Consider the following 17,013-nt stretch of genomic DNA (forward strand, 5'->3'; position numbering starts at 1 on the left):
GGTGCTGCGACAGCCGGCAGACCTCTAGACATATTTTTTGTGTTGATTCATGACAGTTAGAAAATTTAAATTTGACTTTAAATGCATCCACATTGCAGGGATGAAAAATAAAGATCCTTAATTACCTGAAAGAAACACATTACGATTTCTCTGCTTCTCTCTCCCTGTCTCTCCATCAGGTCGTATCTCAACCAAGGCTATCTGTTTGCAGGACCAGAAGGCTCAGGTCAACTCCAGCATGTGTAATCCCCACACCAGGCCTGCACTGGGCTCCCATCTCTGCAATACGCAGCCTTGCCCTGCATAGTAAGTGTGTGTGGGTCAAAGAATTTCTATGTGTACAGTTGGCTGTGGGATATGTGGCATGTGTCTTTATGCTGCCAAATTTTCAGGAACCTAGGGCGCTGTTTTTTTTTTTTTTTTAATAGGTGCGCACACACACACACACACACACACACACACACACACACACACACACACACACACACACACACACACACACACAAAAATACTGTGGTTGAGCTGTCTAGAGGTTGCCTGTGGTCTATTTGCTGTGGCTAGCCAGCACTCCGCTCAGCCTGTGTTCTTCTTGTCACTATCCTCGTCTTTTCTTGGCCCACTTTTTTTTTTTTTTTTTTTGAGAAAACACATGAAAGCCCACTGCATCTTGTGCTCTTTTGGATAAGTCTTTGTTGCCTTGAAGTGTTTTCTCCAGCTGTGTCTCCATGTGAGTGTCAAGTGTTGGTAACTGATCTCTTGTCTACATGTATGCCCTGATGATTTTCATTCTTTCATTTAGACCATTTAGTTTAAACAATTTTAACATGGCCTTTTAACCCGTTAATGATCCTGAGACCTAAAAATGCAAAATATGAGAAAAAATGCTACATTGTTTTTGATCACTAGAAAGAAACTTTCCGAGCTCATGCTTCATCTGAGCTGAATCTACCGCTGAAGTCACAGAGGTCATGTCCATATTTCTGTCAGTGTTTGTAGTGAAATAACAAAAAGAGAGGGCTTCATTGTGGAAATGTAGTTAAAAGCAACCAACATCTTAGAATGCAAACTCTTTAGATTTTTAATATGGATTGTGACATTTTAGGCTAAATATCAAATTATGCAAATGCAAAAAAAAGAAACAAATTTTAGGCAATGATTTAACTAAAAAGGAAACATTGGGGTTGAGATGAAAAAATAAAGAAAAGCAAGGCTAAAGAGCAGGAAGAAGACATCAAAGCTGGCTCTGAACGACTGCTGATTTCTGTGCATACCCTCTCATATATACTCAGCCCAAAGCTTCCTGCATTTCTCAGTAGCAAAACCATGGCTGTGTTTTATCTCCTTGGTCTAGACACTGAGCCTAATGGCATGCATTTTTAAAGGAGACAGTGCATTTTGGGACCAATGCAGCAAGCAAAGGAGGAAAACAGGAGATAGTTCAGTGGAGTAACAAGTTGAAACAGCGCTGAATAAATGGCCCCTCTTCTACAGTATGTAGGGCTTTGGCTCGGGGAAATTGAGCTAGCTTGATTTACAGCATTGCTCCAAAGAACAGGCAAGAAACTGTGTCTTAGGTTCAGAGAGAGTACTCACTCATGCACATGCAAACACACACACAGAGAAAAGCAACATGCCAACATAGAAAGGCAGCATGCATTCTTATAGTTCCTTTTCCAAATGCATAATGCTGGAATCATGTATTTCTGGTCCAAACCGTGCTTTAAAAGTAGAAATATAAGCTGCTTCTCTGATCTTAATGATGTTGTTATTTTGTTCACTATTAGCCATGCTACAACAAGTCCAGACTGAACTTTCTCCTGTGTCAGGAGTTGAATAAGCCAGACAGCTATCAGTTACACCTCCAGCATACAGCCTCTGTTTCTTACTAAGTTTCCCACCACCCGAGAGGACATTTCCTGCTCCTAATCTTGGGCATACCATTTCTGCTATCTCGGTGAAAGCTATTAAACAGCCTTGTTGCGTGTCCCATCCGCCTCTTTTTGCTTAGCGCAGAAAATGGTATAAATAATTACTGTCCATGCAGGGAAATAAATAAGCTTGACACCCATGGATTCTATTTTCTACAGTAGCTGACAGTTTTTCTCAGATGGTTGTGAGTATGGGCCAATTTATGGATGCTACACAGGAAGCAAGTTGAGTTGAGTGAGCAGCATGAAAGCTTTAATGACTGCATTAAGACCTCCAGGATGTATGGGCACGCATTCAAGAGCCCAGCAGAGAAAAGAAAAATTGACAATGAAGTGGATGCATGTGTACTATGTGAGTGAACATCAGTGTTTGGGTGTGTGTGTGTGTGTGTGTGTGTGTGTGTGTGTGTGTGTGTGTGTGTGTGTGTGTGTGGAAGGAGGGGTAATGTGAAAGTGCCTGTTTATCTCTGTGACATGTATCTCGGGTGCTGACAGGCCTATCCATGTTTTATTGTGCAGAGATGGAAGGATTCCCATGGGGCCAGGCCAGTCTAGCCATGCAGAGCCAGTCAACCCCCACCCCAAGCCCAACGCTCACAGCCTCACATAAAATACACACACAGCTTCACCCGTTCACTCTTATCTACTCCCTTTCTTTTGCTTTAGACCTGTTCTCTCTCTACTTTGCGGGGATGCTGGACTGTGATGTTGCAGCAGGTTCCCATAACATGGGGACGGAAGGAGAATTTTAATAAGTCAGTTCAAACATTTGGGCTAGCTTGAAATTAGGAAGAGAATCCTCCTTTAAAGATATTTAACTCAGCATGAACATCAGTTTTGTAAGTGCCAACAAATCAGTTCAAACGATCTATGTACCAGGCATATTTACCACTTTTTAGGATCTATACTGCAAAGTTAAGAGTAAAATAACTTCAACATGAAAAGAGCACCTTTATCTTATTACTCTTTTCAACTTGCAACAGCTTCTAGAGCTCACTGAATGTTTGTGAAGAGACAAAGGACACCGTAAATGCATTTGCTAAAGGACTGGACATGTGTGGGAAATGCAAACCAGACAAGCAGCTTGTTAAAGAAGGTTGGATTGTGGTATATAATTATGCTTAGGATCTTAAGAAAACCACACGGCTCCAATATTAGAATTAGAATAGTTCCATTCACTGGTGGTACCTGGTCTGCAGCCATGCAAGTACCAGAAAATATACAGTCGAGCTTTTCAGAACCTCCTTTGCAGCAATGTGCTGTTCTTACCTCAGGTAATGAAACATTTTAGAGATACAAATTACAGCTAGGTCAGTGGTGGTTTGCAGTGAAGCGGAGTGGCTCTTCAGCCACTTTCCCCCAATGATATATTGTTATTTATAAGCCAGGAAAAACAGCAGGGGAAAAAGCAAAACAGTCCACAAGCCAAAAAATCCCAAACCATTCCTTTTGGGTCCCACTGGTTGACATCTATCCCATTTCCAAATTGTAGTTTAGTCCCGCAGCTTCATTTGCCTGTGGCATTTGAACAAAAATGAAAGCATTTTTCTTCCCCTGAAGCAGGTCGGTGGTATGGAGGAATGGTCCCTGTGGTAGCGTGTTCTCTCAGAACTGGACAGCGCCATCTGCCCATCCCTCCATCTCCCTCTTCTAAGCCTGTGGTTGTCAGACCACTCATTTGGTGAAATCTCCCCCTACAGCCCTGATGCCAAGACAGAAACTATTTTAGACATAACAGGAGGCTTTTCATCAGTGGTGAAGCAGGATTTCAAAAGGACAAAGAGCGAAGAGATTAGAAGTAAGAAGATGAGGGCAGAGTGAACAGGTGAAAGAGAAATAAATGAGCCAAACAAACCAAAGGGGAAGAAAAAGTGTTGCATGTTGTGGTTGGCCTTGAGGAACTTGAAAAAGCTGTCATTAAGAGTCAGGTATAGAAATGGTTTTCCTGTTTAGTTTCATATACAATGATAAATATGGAGATTGATCGAACTGCAGAGACATGAAGATATATTCTGTTTTTCTTTTATTGCTGATAACCAGCTCTGAGCCAAGAATCTAACTTAATGAATTCATTTTTTTAATTTAACCAGGGTAGAAAGGGCTGTTTTACGAAGCACAACAATAAGAACTTTTCAGAGATGTTTGGTGCGATGACAGCTTGTATTTCAGTGGGTAATTGAGGTTTATTGGTAAAAAGGAAGTTTTTCTTTCCCACTCATGCACTTGGGAAAAGCACAGAGTGGGATTGTCAGTTTCTATGATATTGTAAGGTCTTGAACTTGGAATATGCAGCTCTGTGAGACAACTGTGCTGAATGGCACTAAAGTAAGATGCAATTAAATAAAACTCAATTTCTGTATTTGAGCAGTGACTGAGGCAAACCTTCCATGTTTTCTTAAATCTCCTCTGCTCTCTTGGCACAGTTGGGCACCAGGAGACTGGGGTGCTTGCAGTCGGTCATGTGGTGGCGGTCAACAAACCAGGACACTGCGCTGCATGAGGAAGGTAACCTACCAACGGGAGGAGGTGGTGGCGCACTCCTTCTGCCCTGTAATCTCTCCGGCCCAAGTCCAGCCCTGCCACACCCAGTCCTGCCCGCCAGAATGGAGCACTGGATCTTGGTCACAGGTGGGTTTGTAGCAACATTCCAAAACCACAAGAGCAGCGTAGCTTTTAATTTTGACAGTCCACGTTGACCTAGGATGAATCGCTATGAAGTTTTGTACTGACATTTACGATCCCTGCAAGTCAAATCCTAATGACTTTGGGAACCTCTACCTTTTCCTTTATTGCCACATGAGGTTTATATTCATGGTTTAAGGAAAATATTTTGGCAACTACTAAATGGATTTCTGTGACACTAGTTACTGTTATTCATGTTCCCCATAGGGTAGTCTGCAATAACTCTGCTGACCCTTCACCTAACAGTCAATCTAGTGCCATTAACAAACTCAATGTTAACACTTAGCAAATGTCCGTACGCAAACATGTTAAACTCAAGAATTAAACTGTTGTGCTCTCCATGGCATTACACTGATCACATTTAGAACACAGTAGCACTGCACAGCTTCAGAAAGCTCTTAGCAAAATATTGAACACTTTTTTCTACACACATTAAGAGCGACCGTGGCTCAGGGGGTTGGGAAGCGTATCTGTAACCGGAAGGTCGCCGGTTCGATCCCCGGGCTCTCTGTCCTGGTCGTTGTGTCCTTGGGCAAGACACGTTACCCTACTGGTGTTAGCCAGAGGGGCCGATGGCGTGATATGGCAGCCTCGCTTCTGTCAGTCTGCCCCAGGGCAGCTGTGGCTACAACCGTAGCTTGCCTCCACCAGTGTGTGAATGTGAGAGTGAATGAATAGTGGCATTGTAAAGCGCTTTGGGTGCCTTGAAAAGCGCTATATAAATCAAATCCATTATTATTATTATTATACCAAGACGATCTGACATTTTATTTACTCCTGTGCATTTCCCACCATGAAAAAGGCTTTAGGTATTGTTTTATAAATTTTGGTTAAAAAAAATGAGTTTATTTCACTCATAGGTGTCAATACCCAGTCTTTGCCTACTCTATTGTTAAGTCATTATTTTTTTACTAAAAGGGTTAGAGGTTATGAGGGATATCTGTCATAGCTAATTTATTTTCCTTAAGTGCAAGTAAAGCATCACCAGTGTGTGGTCAATGCACACTGGTATGTCTCTGCCTGACAGAACCCTGTCTGTGTCTAGGAAGGTACATATTCACTCATACACTGAGTTTCCTTTTCAAGCTGTCAGTTGTTTCACTCAAGCTCAAACAAATGCTCTGCTGCCCTCTGGTGGATTTTTTTGCCTTTATTTAGATAGGTGGGTCCCATTAAGATTATTTTCCTATTTATAGGAAGTTCTGGATTTGTGGAACACAGTACGAGATAAATTACACAATGTAATAGTCTTTACTAGTAAAGAAAGATCACTTGTCAGGAACATTAAAGTTTTAAAAAAATTCAGATTAAAACAAATTCTTACCCTTTTCTATATTTCACCTCCTGTCAAAATTAAGTCCTTTGTGTTGTTTGACATATCTATTTAAGAACTAACTGTATCCATCTAGTAACATAGCACATGCTTAAATAACGACACAGCTACATAAGGTGGAGTCAACTCTTTTATAAGCAATGAGTAGTTATTCGCTGCACAGAACTGTTTTGTTTCTTTGCAAAGCATGGTCTTGATTACATTGTTTAATGATCTGGCTAGTTGATGGATTTGGCTGGTTCCTCTTTATCTACAGTGCATCACATAATAGACTGAGCCTTTCAGTGCTCATATCCCTGTATACAATATTAATAGCCTGGCAGCACATCTGATACTTTGTAAACTGTTCCAGGTTGTTTAGCTGATGTGACCTGTGCAGTCCGGACATTCAGCTGCCATTCAGCCATCATTCTTCGGGACACTCAAATTGTGTGTTTGCACTATTTTGTAACAGCAGCCTGAGTTCAGTTTGCGGTCAGGCAGAGACAAGGCCAGCGTCCCTGAAAAGATCAATCGGAGCTTTTAGTGACAAGAGGACAACTGGGATGTGTATAGTTGTGAGTGTAGATGCTCAGATGTGTGTGTCTGTTCTCTAATAAATTAATGCGGTGTGTTCAGATAATCTGCCCTGATGGCTGTGCTCCTCAGTCCCAGTGGGGCAGTTCGACTCTGCTGTCCATCTCTCTGCAGTTCACATGGAGTTTACAGAACCAATGTCTGCTGTTAGTGAGGACTTTGATGAGTTGGGGTCACATTCATCCCAGAGTTATTGGTTTATTGTGTTTAATGACAGGCCATAATGTGCTGCCATCAAACCAGTGACCTTCTGTTTGCTTATCCACCATGTGGTGAATTAGGAATGCATTAACAGTGTCTGTGCCAAGGATTTAACTGCTGTTAATATGGCCTAATGTTTAAATGTGATGGAAGCTGAAGGTTAAACCAATCATAAGACTATAAGTTACAGTGTATGTGCGTACAAGTAATCTGTGTATGGCCATTAAACCTTTGCTTAGTGAATCATTAATATCCCAAGGATCATCTGTAGTTTTGACTTTTGCTCCACAATGACTTTTACTTCCTACTTGTCCGTGTTCAGTGCTCCAAGACCTGCGGCCGTGGCCTGAGGAAGCGGACCGTGTTTTGCCGCAGCACCGATCCAGGGGCCAAAGCTGTGGTGGTGCCCGACAGCATGTGCAGACAGCACCACAGACCCAAAGCCCAAGAGACCTGCGTCCTGCGGCGTTGCCCTAAGAATGAGAGGCTTCAGTGGATCCCCACTCCTTGGGGAGAGGTAAGAAAAAAGGACTCATGAAACTCAAGAAAAATGGAAGTGAACTGAATTTTGAGTTCAGATCCGCAGTGAGGCATTTCTATTTGTGGGTCAGTTTGTTGCTTATTGGTGTGTCTGTCTCAGTACAGTGCGACAGATGAAAAAGTAGTGTCCTGAAACTATATAAAACATCAGGAATAAACATTCTTTTTTTTGATGTTGGACCCTCAGAATAAAGAATACAAAGCCCTCTTTCTAGCTTGCCCATTTTTCAAAAACACTTAACAATCATACAGGGAGAAATCTATCATAGAACAGAGAAAGCAGTTTCACAGCCAGCAGCCTCAATAGACCAGAATGAAATGCAACATGTTTCATCTGGAACTATCATTACTCCTCTGCTTCATTTCCCCGCACTGCGCTTGTTGAAAATAATACTGGCACAAACAAATTGAACTGGGAGTAGAGGAGGCAGGTTGGGGGAAATAAGTAACTCTATATATTTTACAAAACTGAACATCTAACTTTTTGTGACCTGTGGAAGATGCATTTCTGCAAAGAAACTACCAACAACCAAAATCAGGGAATTAAACTAACCGTAGTGTTTATAATTCATTTCATTTCACACATTATCAGTACATACTACCAATGCGCAAATTACAGTAGGTGACCTAATTAATATTTTACGATCTGCTGTGGTGAGCGCAGCTGAAAGATGATGTTTGAATATTGAGAGATGAAGAAAACAGTACAATAATTATCTACACCTGAAGCCCTTTTTTGCATTCTTTTTACAAATAGCAACGTTAACTTAATAATTGCAGTGAAAAAAACAAACATCTGTGAAAAATCTTGGCTGTGTTAGTGAGATACTCGAGCCTCTTGCACTTCACTCTGCTTCTCTGTGGCTGTGTGAGAGGGAGCTGCCTGGGTCCCGCTCACAGCCAAATAAGCTGAGAGTGAAAGAGAGAGAAAGTGAGTGAGCGCAGAAGGACAGAAGCAGTGTGACCACAAATGACAGCAAAACGAGTCTCATTTTTCAAAACCAAAAAACTTCAAGCTCCTCTTTTGTGCACATATTCTTCTCATCTAGCTCCAACCTCTTTTTCATCCTCCCTGTTGCTCTTCAAGCCTTCAGTGTACTGAACCTTGTAGGCCCTGAACCTTTTCTAGCCATTAACAGGGTGTCTGCCTGGCATGTTCAAATTGCCCACCGTAGCCTTAGGAAGTGCAGTTTTGGAAATGTATAACATGTATAGTCAGAAATGTTATAGATTGTTTCTGCTCGACTAAACTTTGCGTGATGTGACTTTTATTTGCCCCATTGAAAGTACTTAGTTGTTAGTAAATATTTGTTTTGCTATACACTTGGAGCCATGAGTGTGAATGATAGGTGGTTAATGGGGTCCCATGCTTCTGAAATGGATAATGATTAGCAGCGGTTGCTACTTTGTGACAGATCAAATGTGTTGGCTCACTCGATACTAATACTGAGAAGTTTCACCCAGGTGAATCTGTGGAAGTCAGTTCAGATAGGATTTTTTTTCTGCATTTGTGCCAAAGATGGTCATATTTTTACCTGTTGTAGCAGAAAGCCGGGCTGATAAAACACACAGGTGACACAAACTGTCTGCTCATCATATATAATGACTGAAAAATACACAGTAAAGCATATCAGGGTTTTTTTTTTTTGCTCCTTAACTACAACAGTAAATGAGCTTGCGGTGTCTGTAACTACAGGAACCATCCCATCACTTACAACCACTCACAGAGTTCATTTTCTAAAGCTGTCCCTCCTGCTTGCACTCTGTTTCAGTGCTCCAGGTCGTGTGGCTCAGGCATCCAGAAAAGAGAGCTTCACTGTGGGGAGAGAGACTCACAGGGAGGGTATGTGCCTTCAACTACACACTAAGACATCCCTCATACTTTAATAGATCTGCACAGATACTTGAGACCCCACTGTGCCATCTGTTTACTATCATCTGAGTCAGAATTTCAATGTTTTTCAAATGAGAAGCTCTGTAGGTATAGTCATTTTGAGCAGATAGCCTGTCCTCTCGTTGCACAGGTATGTGGCGTTTACTATACGGAGGTGCAGGAATATAGCCAAACCTTTGGTGGATCTTCAGCAAGGATGCAACCGAGGTCCATGCCCAGAGCTCCCTTGGGTGGTCCCTGGAAGAACGACCTCAAGCGTAGTGGTCTTAGGCTGGTACGCCTCTCCCTGGCAGCAGGTAGATTTTCTTGTGCTTTGGTTAAATGCTATCTACATCAAAAGATTTTACGGATACTTGTGTGTTCAAGCTGAAAATCTCACAGTTTGAAGATTTTCTACCTTATATGACACAGTATGATTACAGCTTTGATGTGTTAAAGTTACACTGCTAAAAATATAAAAAGGGACACTTCATATCCATTTGTTAAACATCGTGTCAAGAAATGTTATTTTATCTACCTTTAAAGTTTATTCAGACTGACCCATGTTGCACTACTGCCTCTATGGGTCAGCTCACATCAGCAACACATCCTGAGCCCTCGACTGTCACACAGAGTTGGTCTTAGGTCAGTTTTCACTTAAATCGGACTAAACACGGACTGCCATTGTCGGACTCTGATTGGTTATGTCATGAGGCATGTGATACTGATGTAAAAAGTGTAAGAACTGCTCAAAACCTGATTTCATTCTTTTTGAACTATTCTGTCACAGTACTTGTCACAGTAAAGATTTATAAGTTGCACACATTGTAAGTGACAGATGATTGACTAGAGCAGCCTTTTATTGTTAACAGTACCCAGCATGTTCAGTCCTTGCCATGCAAATCACTGATATCAAATGGAATGCTGCCTTGGCAGTAGGTATACTGAAATGGCTTAGTGGGCTTCAGATTGAACTTGCTTTAACTTGTGTCCACTCTAATATGAATGGGTTGGACACACCACTCTAGACTCGGGTGATATGTACACCAGCTCTAAAAATTGATTTATTTTCTATTTCACTGTCTCTGAATTGACATTTTTTCGCTTTTGTTTAAGAGACTCTCTTCAGTCTGAGTCTTTTGCATAAATCATTAATTGTTACTAATTGTCATAATACCACATTCAAGTGCCCCCCCCCCCCCCCCCCCCCCCCAAGAAAACTAAGTGGCAGACTATACAGTGTAGGTGATGTAAGTTTACAGATGTAGCAGAGGTCTTAGCCAGAAGTGGAACTGTGGATATGTGGGATAGGCCAAAAGATGTAGAGTCTTTTGGGGTACGGTTGTGTCGACTATGTGTTACATCATCTATTATGCAAAACGTCTTAAGGGCAACCTCTTATAGTGCAGGTCTTATTCTGCTTGATCTCAAGCTTGTGATCCTTGTATGATTCCACCAGAGAAGATATCTCTTGACACCTGCTGCAGGGCAGGTACATGGTGTTAGGGTTGTTTGTTTTCTTCATCTGTTCTTTGTCTCTGCGTAGAGTTTTCTTCCATTCTTTCCCCTCCCTCCCCTTATCCCTTTATTACAGCTGCTTTTCCTCTCTCAAACTTTTTCCCCTCTTATTTGTATGACTGTGCTTCCTCTTGTATCTCTTCTTCTCATTTGTTTCTTTTCTTTTTGGCTCACTGCCTCTTCTCTCCTGCCTTTGTCTCAGTGCTCTGTGTCCTGTGGCGGAGGAGTCCAGACTCGATCCATCCAATGTCTTCGACAAGGTCGCCCCGCAGCTGGCTGCCTGCCACACCAGAGGCCTGTCACTTCTAGGGCATGCAACACGCAGTTCTGCCCGGCTGCTCCCCCGGCTCCAGCACATCGCTCTAGCAGCCGGGTCACAGCTGCTGGACCAGCACTGAAAGGTATATTTCTCCGAGGGAGCAAAGAACAAATTTATTCAGCATCATTAAATGATGACCATATAATTACAGACATGGAGGAGATTTACTATTGAGATTTCATTCAAAGACTAGCAGCCCAAGAGTTTGCAAGAGTTAGCATCATACTGTATCAAAGTAATATGGCAAACCAATTAGTTAGCATGCCAACACACTAATGTGTAGCACACTTCAGTTTGTTAGTATTTTGCATGTTAAGGAGCTGAACCATTTCTCACCTTTTCGGTGGCGATGACTCAGACAAGAGAGCATTTGGACTATTAATTGGAAGGTTGGTGGCGCAGTCCTCATTTCCTCCAGTTTAGGCGTTCTTGAGCAAAATAGTGAACTCCAAATTGCCCCTGATGCATCCATCAGAGTATGATTGTGTGCATGATAGTTAAAAAGTGCTTAAAGGCATAGAATTAAATGCTGTACGAACGAGTGTTTGTAAATGGCTTTCAATAACAAGCACTGTATAAGTATCAGTCCATTTATATTAGCAGGCCAGTGTGTAACAGTTATTAACATCATTAAACACTGGCCTATACACAGCTTAAAACCAGCATGTTAGTATTGCCATTGGGAGCATATTAACATGCTGACATTAGCACTGTGTGTGTTGGTGTTCAACTAATTAGTCACTGAATGAACTGAAAAACAAAAAAGTTTAGCAATAATTTAGTCAAATGTTTTCTGGTTTGCTACTTTCTTTGCTTTGTTTATTCTCATATCTTCAAGTTAATGTTTATTCTTATAATATGTATAATAGCATTGCTTCTTTTTGTTTTCTCTTCAGAAGAACACTGTGTGGATCACTTCAGCTGGTGCCACTTGGTCCCTCAGCACGGCGTCTGTAACCACAAGTTCTATGGAGAGCAGTGCTGCAAGTCCTGCTCCAGCAAGAAGCCATAGAGCTCTGACACCTCTGAGTCCACAACGGCCAGCCTCGAACAAAAGTGCTGCTACGGAGGCCATTCAGGGGCAAATACCCACTACACACAGGACTGTGCACAGCAATGTGTGTTTTCTTCCTGGAGTACTTGACTAATGCATTTTGTATAGAAGTGAAAGAGTACATACACAGACTTTGTTCAAGAAGGCAACGTGGCTGCTGATGCTCTTCTGCCAAAGTGGTGTCATCAGGTCAATGCTCACATTGAAACTGGAAAGACAGTGAAATCCAAACTGAAGACTTGTTGTAAAATATATGTATCTTGATATTTTGTGGAGTATTTTCCTCTTGAAACCCCTGAAACTAGAAAGCCATCAGGACAACAGGAAAGAACAATAGTGTGATTAGTTATATGTTGTGCATTTAAAGGCATCTGGTTTCGTATGTCTTTGTTTAAGTTATTATGGGTCCTAATATATGATTTTACATTTTGTGAGATTTACAGTGGATTTGGGACATGTTATTTTTGTGTTTTGTGCCAGTCACCCTTGCATTCACATGATTCAGTTTTATATGGGGCGTTAGTAATCAGGTGAACTGCACTTCTCCTTCACATGATGTCCACTTGTCCTGTTTACTACTCCTGAATCGCACCACGTCACATTCATGTCAGTGCTATTTAAACATCCGTATCTGTGTACCTAAAATATGTTATTCAACTGCGTTGTAAGTGGTTGTATTTTTTTTTTAATCTCTGCTTTATCTTTATGGTAAATAACTTCACCATCTGTCTGCTTTTCTTTTCTTCACTGCATTCTCTCTATCGATTACAGCCACAATGAGGTGAATAATGAGTAAGGCTGTCTGCAAGCCTGGGGGAGAGTAGAGGAGGGTGAAGAGGGAGAGAAGAGGATGATTGCTCGGTAAGCGTGGGTGCAGTCTAGATAGCAAGGGGTTTTGGTTATTGAGAGAGAGTAGTGTAGGTGTGTTCTTCACAGAAGTCTGGTCAAAATATAGAGACGTGGCAGGTTGAGCTTGAGATAAGAGATGATGCACTCGTGTTCATTTCTGTTTTGATTGGGGCACAAAACAACATAAAAACAACATATATCCAGTAGTTTGGTTGAAGGGAATTTTAATGGCTCAAACTCTAAAAGCAGACAGTAATGTAAAATAGACTGACTGATTTATTGGCAATCCAATATTAGCTATTGGCTGGTCTCTCAATATCTACATTTATAACAACCGATAAATACAATTTCTTAAAAGAGATCAAGGAAGAAAAGCAAAAACACCCTTGAACCAATATGAAATCAAGACGTAAACAAACCAATATCTATTTCTTTAAATAAAAGAATCTGCAAACATGATTGATCAATGTATAAATAGTCTACAAACTCACCTATTATGCTATTTGATTTACCCCCTTAAGAAAACGACTAATAATTTGAGACTTCAGGTAATACTGTATTTATAGATGTATATAAATATACAGTATAAAAACGAAATTGTAGTCAGGCTAAAATTTTCTTCGTACATAAAACTGTTGCCTGTAGTGACAAACCAATGAAAAAATGTGATGCATTTTAACTTCTTGGTTTTTTTTATATTTCCCCCACATCTTTACAATTCACTTTCTCTTCTCTGATCAGTCTAAAAAAAAACTTGTTATTCTCACTTTGCATAAGACCACATAAAAGAATTAGCAAGGTTAGCAACTAACTGGTAAACACAGGAGACCAGTAGAGCAGTAAAAAGCAGCATATAATATTGTCATTTTAAAACCTGTCTTAATTTATATTTAGGCAACTTGAAGTTAATGGAACAAATATGCATGCAAAGTGAAAGTAAATCAATGTGTCTTTACCTTTGGAAAAAAAAAAGGCTCTTAAAGTGCCTGACTATTAGCTAGTTGGTAATGGTGGCTGTCAATTTAAGTACAGAGTAAGCCATGTTCAGCTTATCAGAACCATGACTGCAAACAAAAACATTAAAGCAACCCTTTGATGTCATCACAAAAGAAAACTGTTTCCACACTAAATATGCTAATTTAATCATTTTTAGTTGTGAGAAAATTGATGAAGCAACTTTAACGTTTGGCATTAGTGTTGTCTTGCATTCTATCCCCATGAGCACTGTGATTATTGCCCAGTTGGACACTTAATGCCCATTATTTGTCTGGCCACTCAGTGGGAATCTGCTTTCACTATTATTGGCCTCTTGGCAACTTCAGACATTTGATAACTTTTTGCCCCTCTCAAAACTTTCATAACTAGAAGCATGCTGAGATTTATGCTACTAAACAATGTTTTTATTACAGTGATTATGCCACCCTTTCTCGCTCTGCGGGGTCTGCGATTGCTCTTTAATCAAACCGTCTCCATGAATCATGAAGCCTGGAGTCCTCACATCGTCTTGGCTGCATGCTGTTTACTGGCATGCTGTGAGCCAGACACCACAAGCTGGGGCACATGCACATACACACAAATATGATGGCTAACATACACACAATTAACTTGTTCACTGAGCATCAGGCTGACTGTGAAGTGTGTGGGTGAGAGCATGCTTTTGGAATTTGGGCATGCATACCCTTGTTACATGGTTTCCCAGCTGCATGCCTGCATTTGCTGCTTGGATTCATGCATTTACAAGTGTGTGCCTGTGTCTTAAAGGGTGAGTGTTTGTACAATACATATGTATGTCCCTACAAGCCAGCCTGTGATGTCTACATCGCAGTGGGGCAGCAATTTTACCGCTGAGCTGATGTGAGAATTTCTATATCTCCATCCTGCTTTCAGTTCCAGATGGGACTCAATTTCCTCTGCCCATATTGGTTCATAATGACATATTTTGATTATCTTAGCATGGGGAGCCACATCAACCCTTGGCATTACTGCTGTGGAGAAATAAAGAGATTGCGACTCAAATAAAAATGCAGAAATGGAGGAGTAGCTCTTTATTTGGCATCCTCACTTGAATTTGGATTTGTTGGGTAATGTGCTTGCAACATCAAAACTTAAAAACTTCCCCAAAATATAAACAGATAATTCATCACTTTAATCAGACAAGTTTTTCTGATGCACTCAGAGCTTAAACAAGTTTAGTGTATGCTGGATAAAAAGTGTTTGCAGAGAATTATATGACAATATTCCTAAAAATGTTCTAATATCTATCTATAGATACCAGAAGTCAGTATTAATAAGTTTGATTAATCCCATCCTATAGGGGGTTGTTGACAATGATAATTTCAGGAATTGACAATGCTCACCTGCTACATCCTGTCAATCAATGCAATGGAACCAGATGTTGGCATTTTAGCCACGGAGGACAAGTGTGCAAATTTTACACCATAAAAATACGTTTTTATTTATAGTAAACTCTGATGACAGATTGACTAAAATTTGGCAGTAGCAGTAACATCTGTTAATGAATTTAATGATCTCAGAAATATTAAATCTGGTTAACTTAAACCTGATATGCTTCCATTAATGTGGCAGTTTGACTCTAAGGGTCATGGCAACTTTGTATACTCCAGCTCTATCAGGGAAGTTAAGAAGCACAAAACAGCAACAGCCAACCTGATGGGGATATCTATTACAGCCATCGGAATGACTACATTAAAGGGAAAACAGACAAACCTTAAAAATCCATTATTAGGCAAAAACTTTAATACCACATGATTTTGACATTAAGCTGTACTTTGAGTTTAATGTTTAGCATTTTAGTATTGTTGCCTAATGCTTATAAGGATGCTGATGCTAGCATTTTGGGAGCACATCTGTGCCTTGCTAGAGCCTCAGTGAGCCACTAGCATGGCTGTGGCCTTGTTTAAAATTCATCACATCTGTTTTCATGTCTCCTGAAACAACCCGCCGCTATGAGAAACCTTGTCCAAAGAAAAAGAAGTGTACCTTTTTTGGAACCTGGTACACAATGAGCACACTGCACGAAAGTAAATGCCTGCCTTGGTCTGTCAACTCCAAAATAGGCCTGTCTCTCTTAATACTTGAGCTACCCAGGCTGAGTGATGCAGGTATTTCTTTCCTGTTTCCTGTTTTCCAGTTGGCAAAGCACCAGTTGTTGTCGGTCCAGTTGTAAGTCAGGGTCGGCTGTTATTTTCAGCTTAGACATTTCTCCGCTAGCTAAGTGTCAGGCAGGCCGGCTAAGACCGTCGTTTGTGTGCACTTGGCAGGCAGTGAACCCTGATAGGACCTCTCACAACTGACAGTCAGTCTAATCACATCTTAACAAAGTTCCATCTAAGCCTGTGTATGAGTGTCTCTGTGTGTGTATGTGTGTGTGTGGACTGAGAGAAAGTGAGAGTGATCTCTCTTTCTTGCAGGGCTTACTCTGAGGGCAGGCTTCACAGCAAGTGAAAGCTGTCATATTTCAACTCCACCTCTCCCATCAGTACCTCTGTATCAGACAGAGTTCACGAAGCACGTGCCCACACATACAAAAAGATAGCAGACACACACTCTTACCCCTTTCTTCGTCCCACCATCCCCTCTATCTCTCCACACACACACACACACACACACACACACACACACACACACACACACACACACACACACACACACACACACACACACACACACACACACACACACACGATGTGGCTGCCTGCACAGGGGAGCGCCTGGTATTTGCTGCAGGGTGATTGCAGGTGGATCATGGCATTGGCAGGGCTTTAGAGGTGTGCAGTTGCGTGGGAGTCGCAGTGTGGGGCTCATTCGTTGCTGCCAGGCGTCTCCTCTAACGTTAAGAGATCTGCGAGGAGCAGATCTAGGTGATTAAGAGCTCAAAAGACGACTGGCAGCTCAGCGTCAAGACAAGCCTTTGTGTCTCTGTCATGCTGGATGATTTAAGAATCGAGTAAAGACCTGTGTATATATGGCTCACGCATAACTAAACCTCCTCAGCTCTGGCGAACCCTCACCCCCGATCCTTGCCCATCACATGCTGCCAGCCTGTCTCTCATTAGCTTTTCTGCTATCCATCTCCATCTTTTTTTAAAAAACATTTTCTTCACCTCACCTTACCTTCCT

At 41.3% G+C, this 17,013-nt stretch overlaps 1 protein-coding gene across 3 annotated transcripts in view; it reads left to right on the forward strand.

The window, feature by feature from the left end:
- The window catches only part of adamts18 (ADAM metallopeptidase with thrombospondin type 1 motif, 18), a 61,828-nt gene extending 45,329 nt beyond the window's left edge, over positions 1-16,499 (forward strand). Inside the window, exons 18-24 of one of the 3 annotated variants that reach the window (XM_080885620.1) lie at positions 180-306; positions 4,352-4,556; positions 7,043-7,237; positions 9,033-9,103; positions 9,285-9,450; positions 10,854-11,052; positions 11,870-16,499. In XM_080885620.1, the coding sequence (XP_080741746.1) occupies positions 180-306; positions 4,352-4,556; positions 7,043-7,237; positions 9,033-9,103; positions 9,285-9,450; positions 10,854-11,052; positions 11,870-11,982 (1,076 nt within the window). In that variant the 3' untranslated portion in view covers positions 11,983-16,499. Of the gene's footprint in view, positions 1-179; positions 307-4,351; positions 4,557-7,042; positions 7,238-9,032; positions 9,104-9,284; positions 9,451-10,853; positions 11,053-11,866 lie in introns of all 3 variants that reach the window. The other 2 variants (XM_080885619.1, XM_080885621.1) reach the window with 2 other exon arrangements.
- The last annotated feature ends 514 nt before the right edge of the window (positions 16,500-17,013 follow it).

Source organism: Rhamphochromis sp. 'chilingali' (assembly GCF_963969265.1).
Source record: "Rhamphochromis sp. 'chilingali' genome assembly, chromosome: 6".
Taxonomy (NCBI): Eukaryota; Metazoa; Chordata; class Actinopteri; order Cichliformes; family Cichlidae; genus Rhamphochromis; species Rhamphochromis sp. 'chilingali'.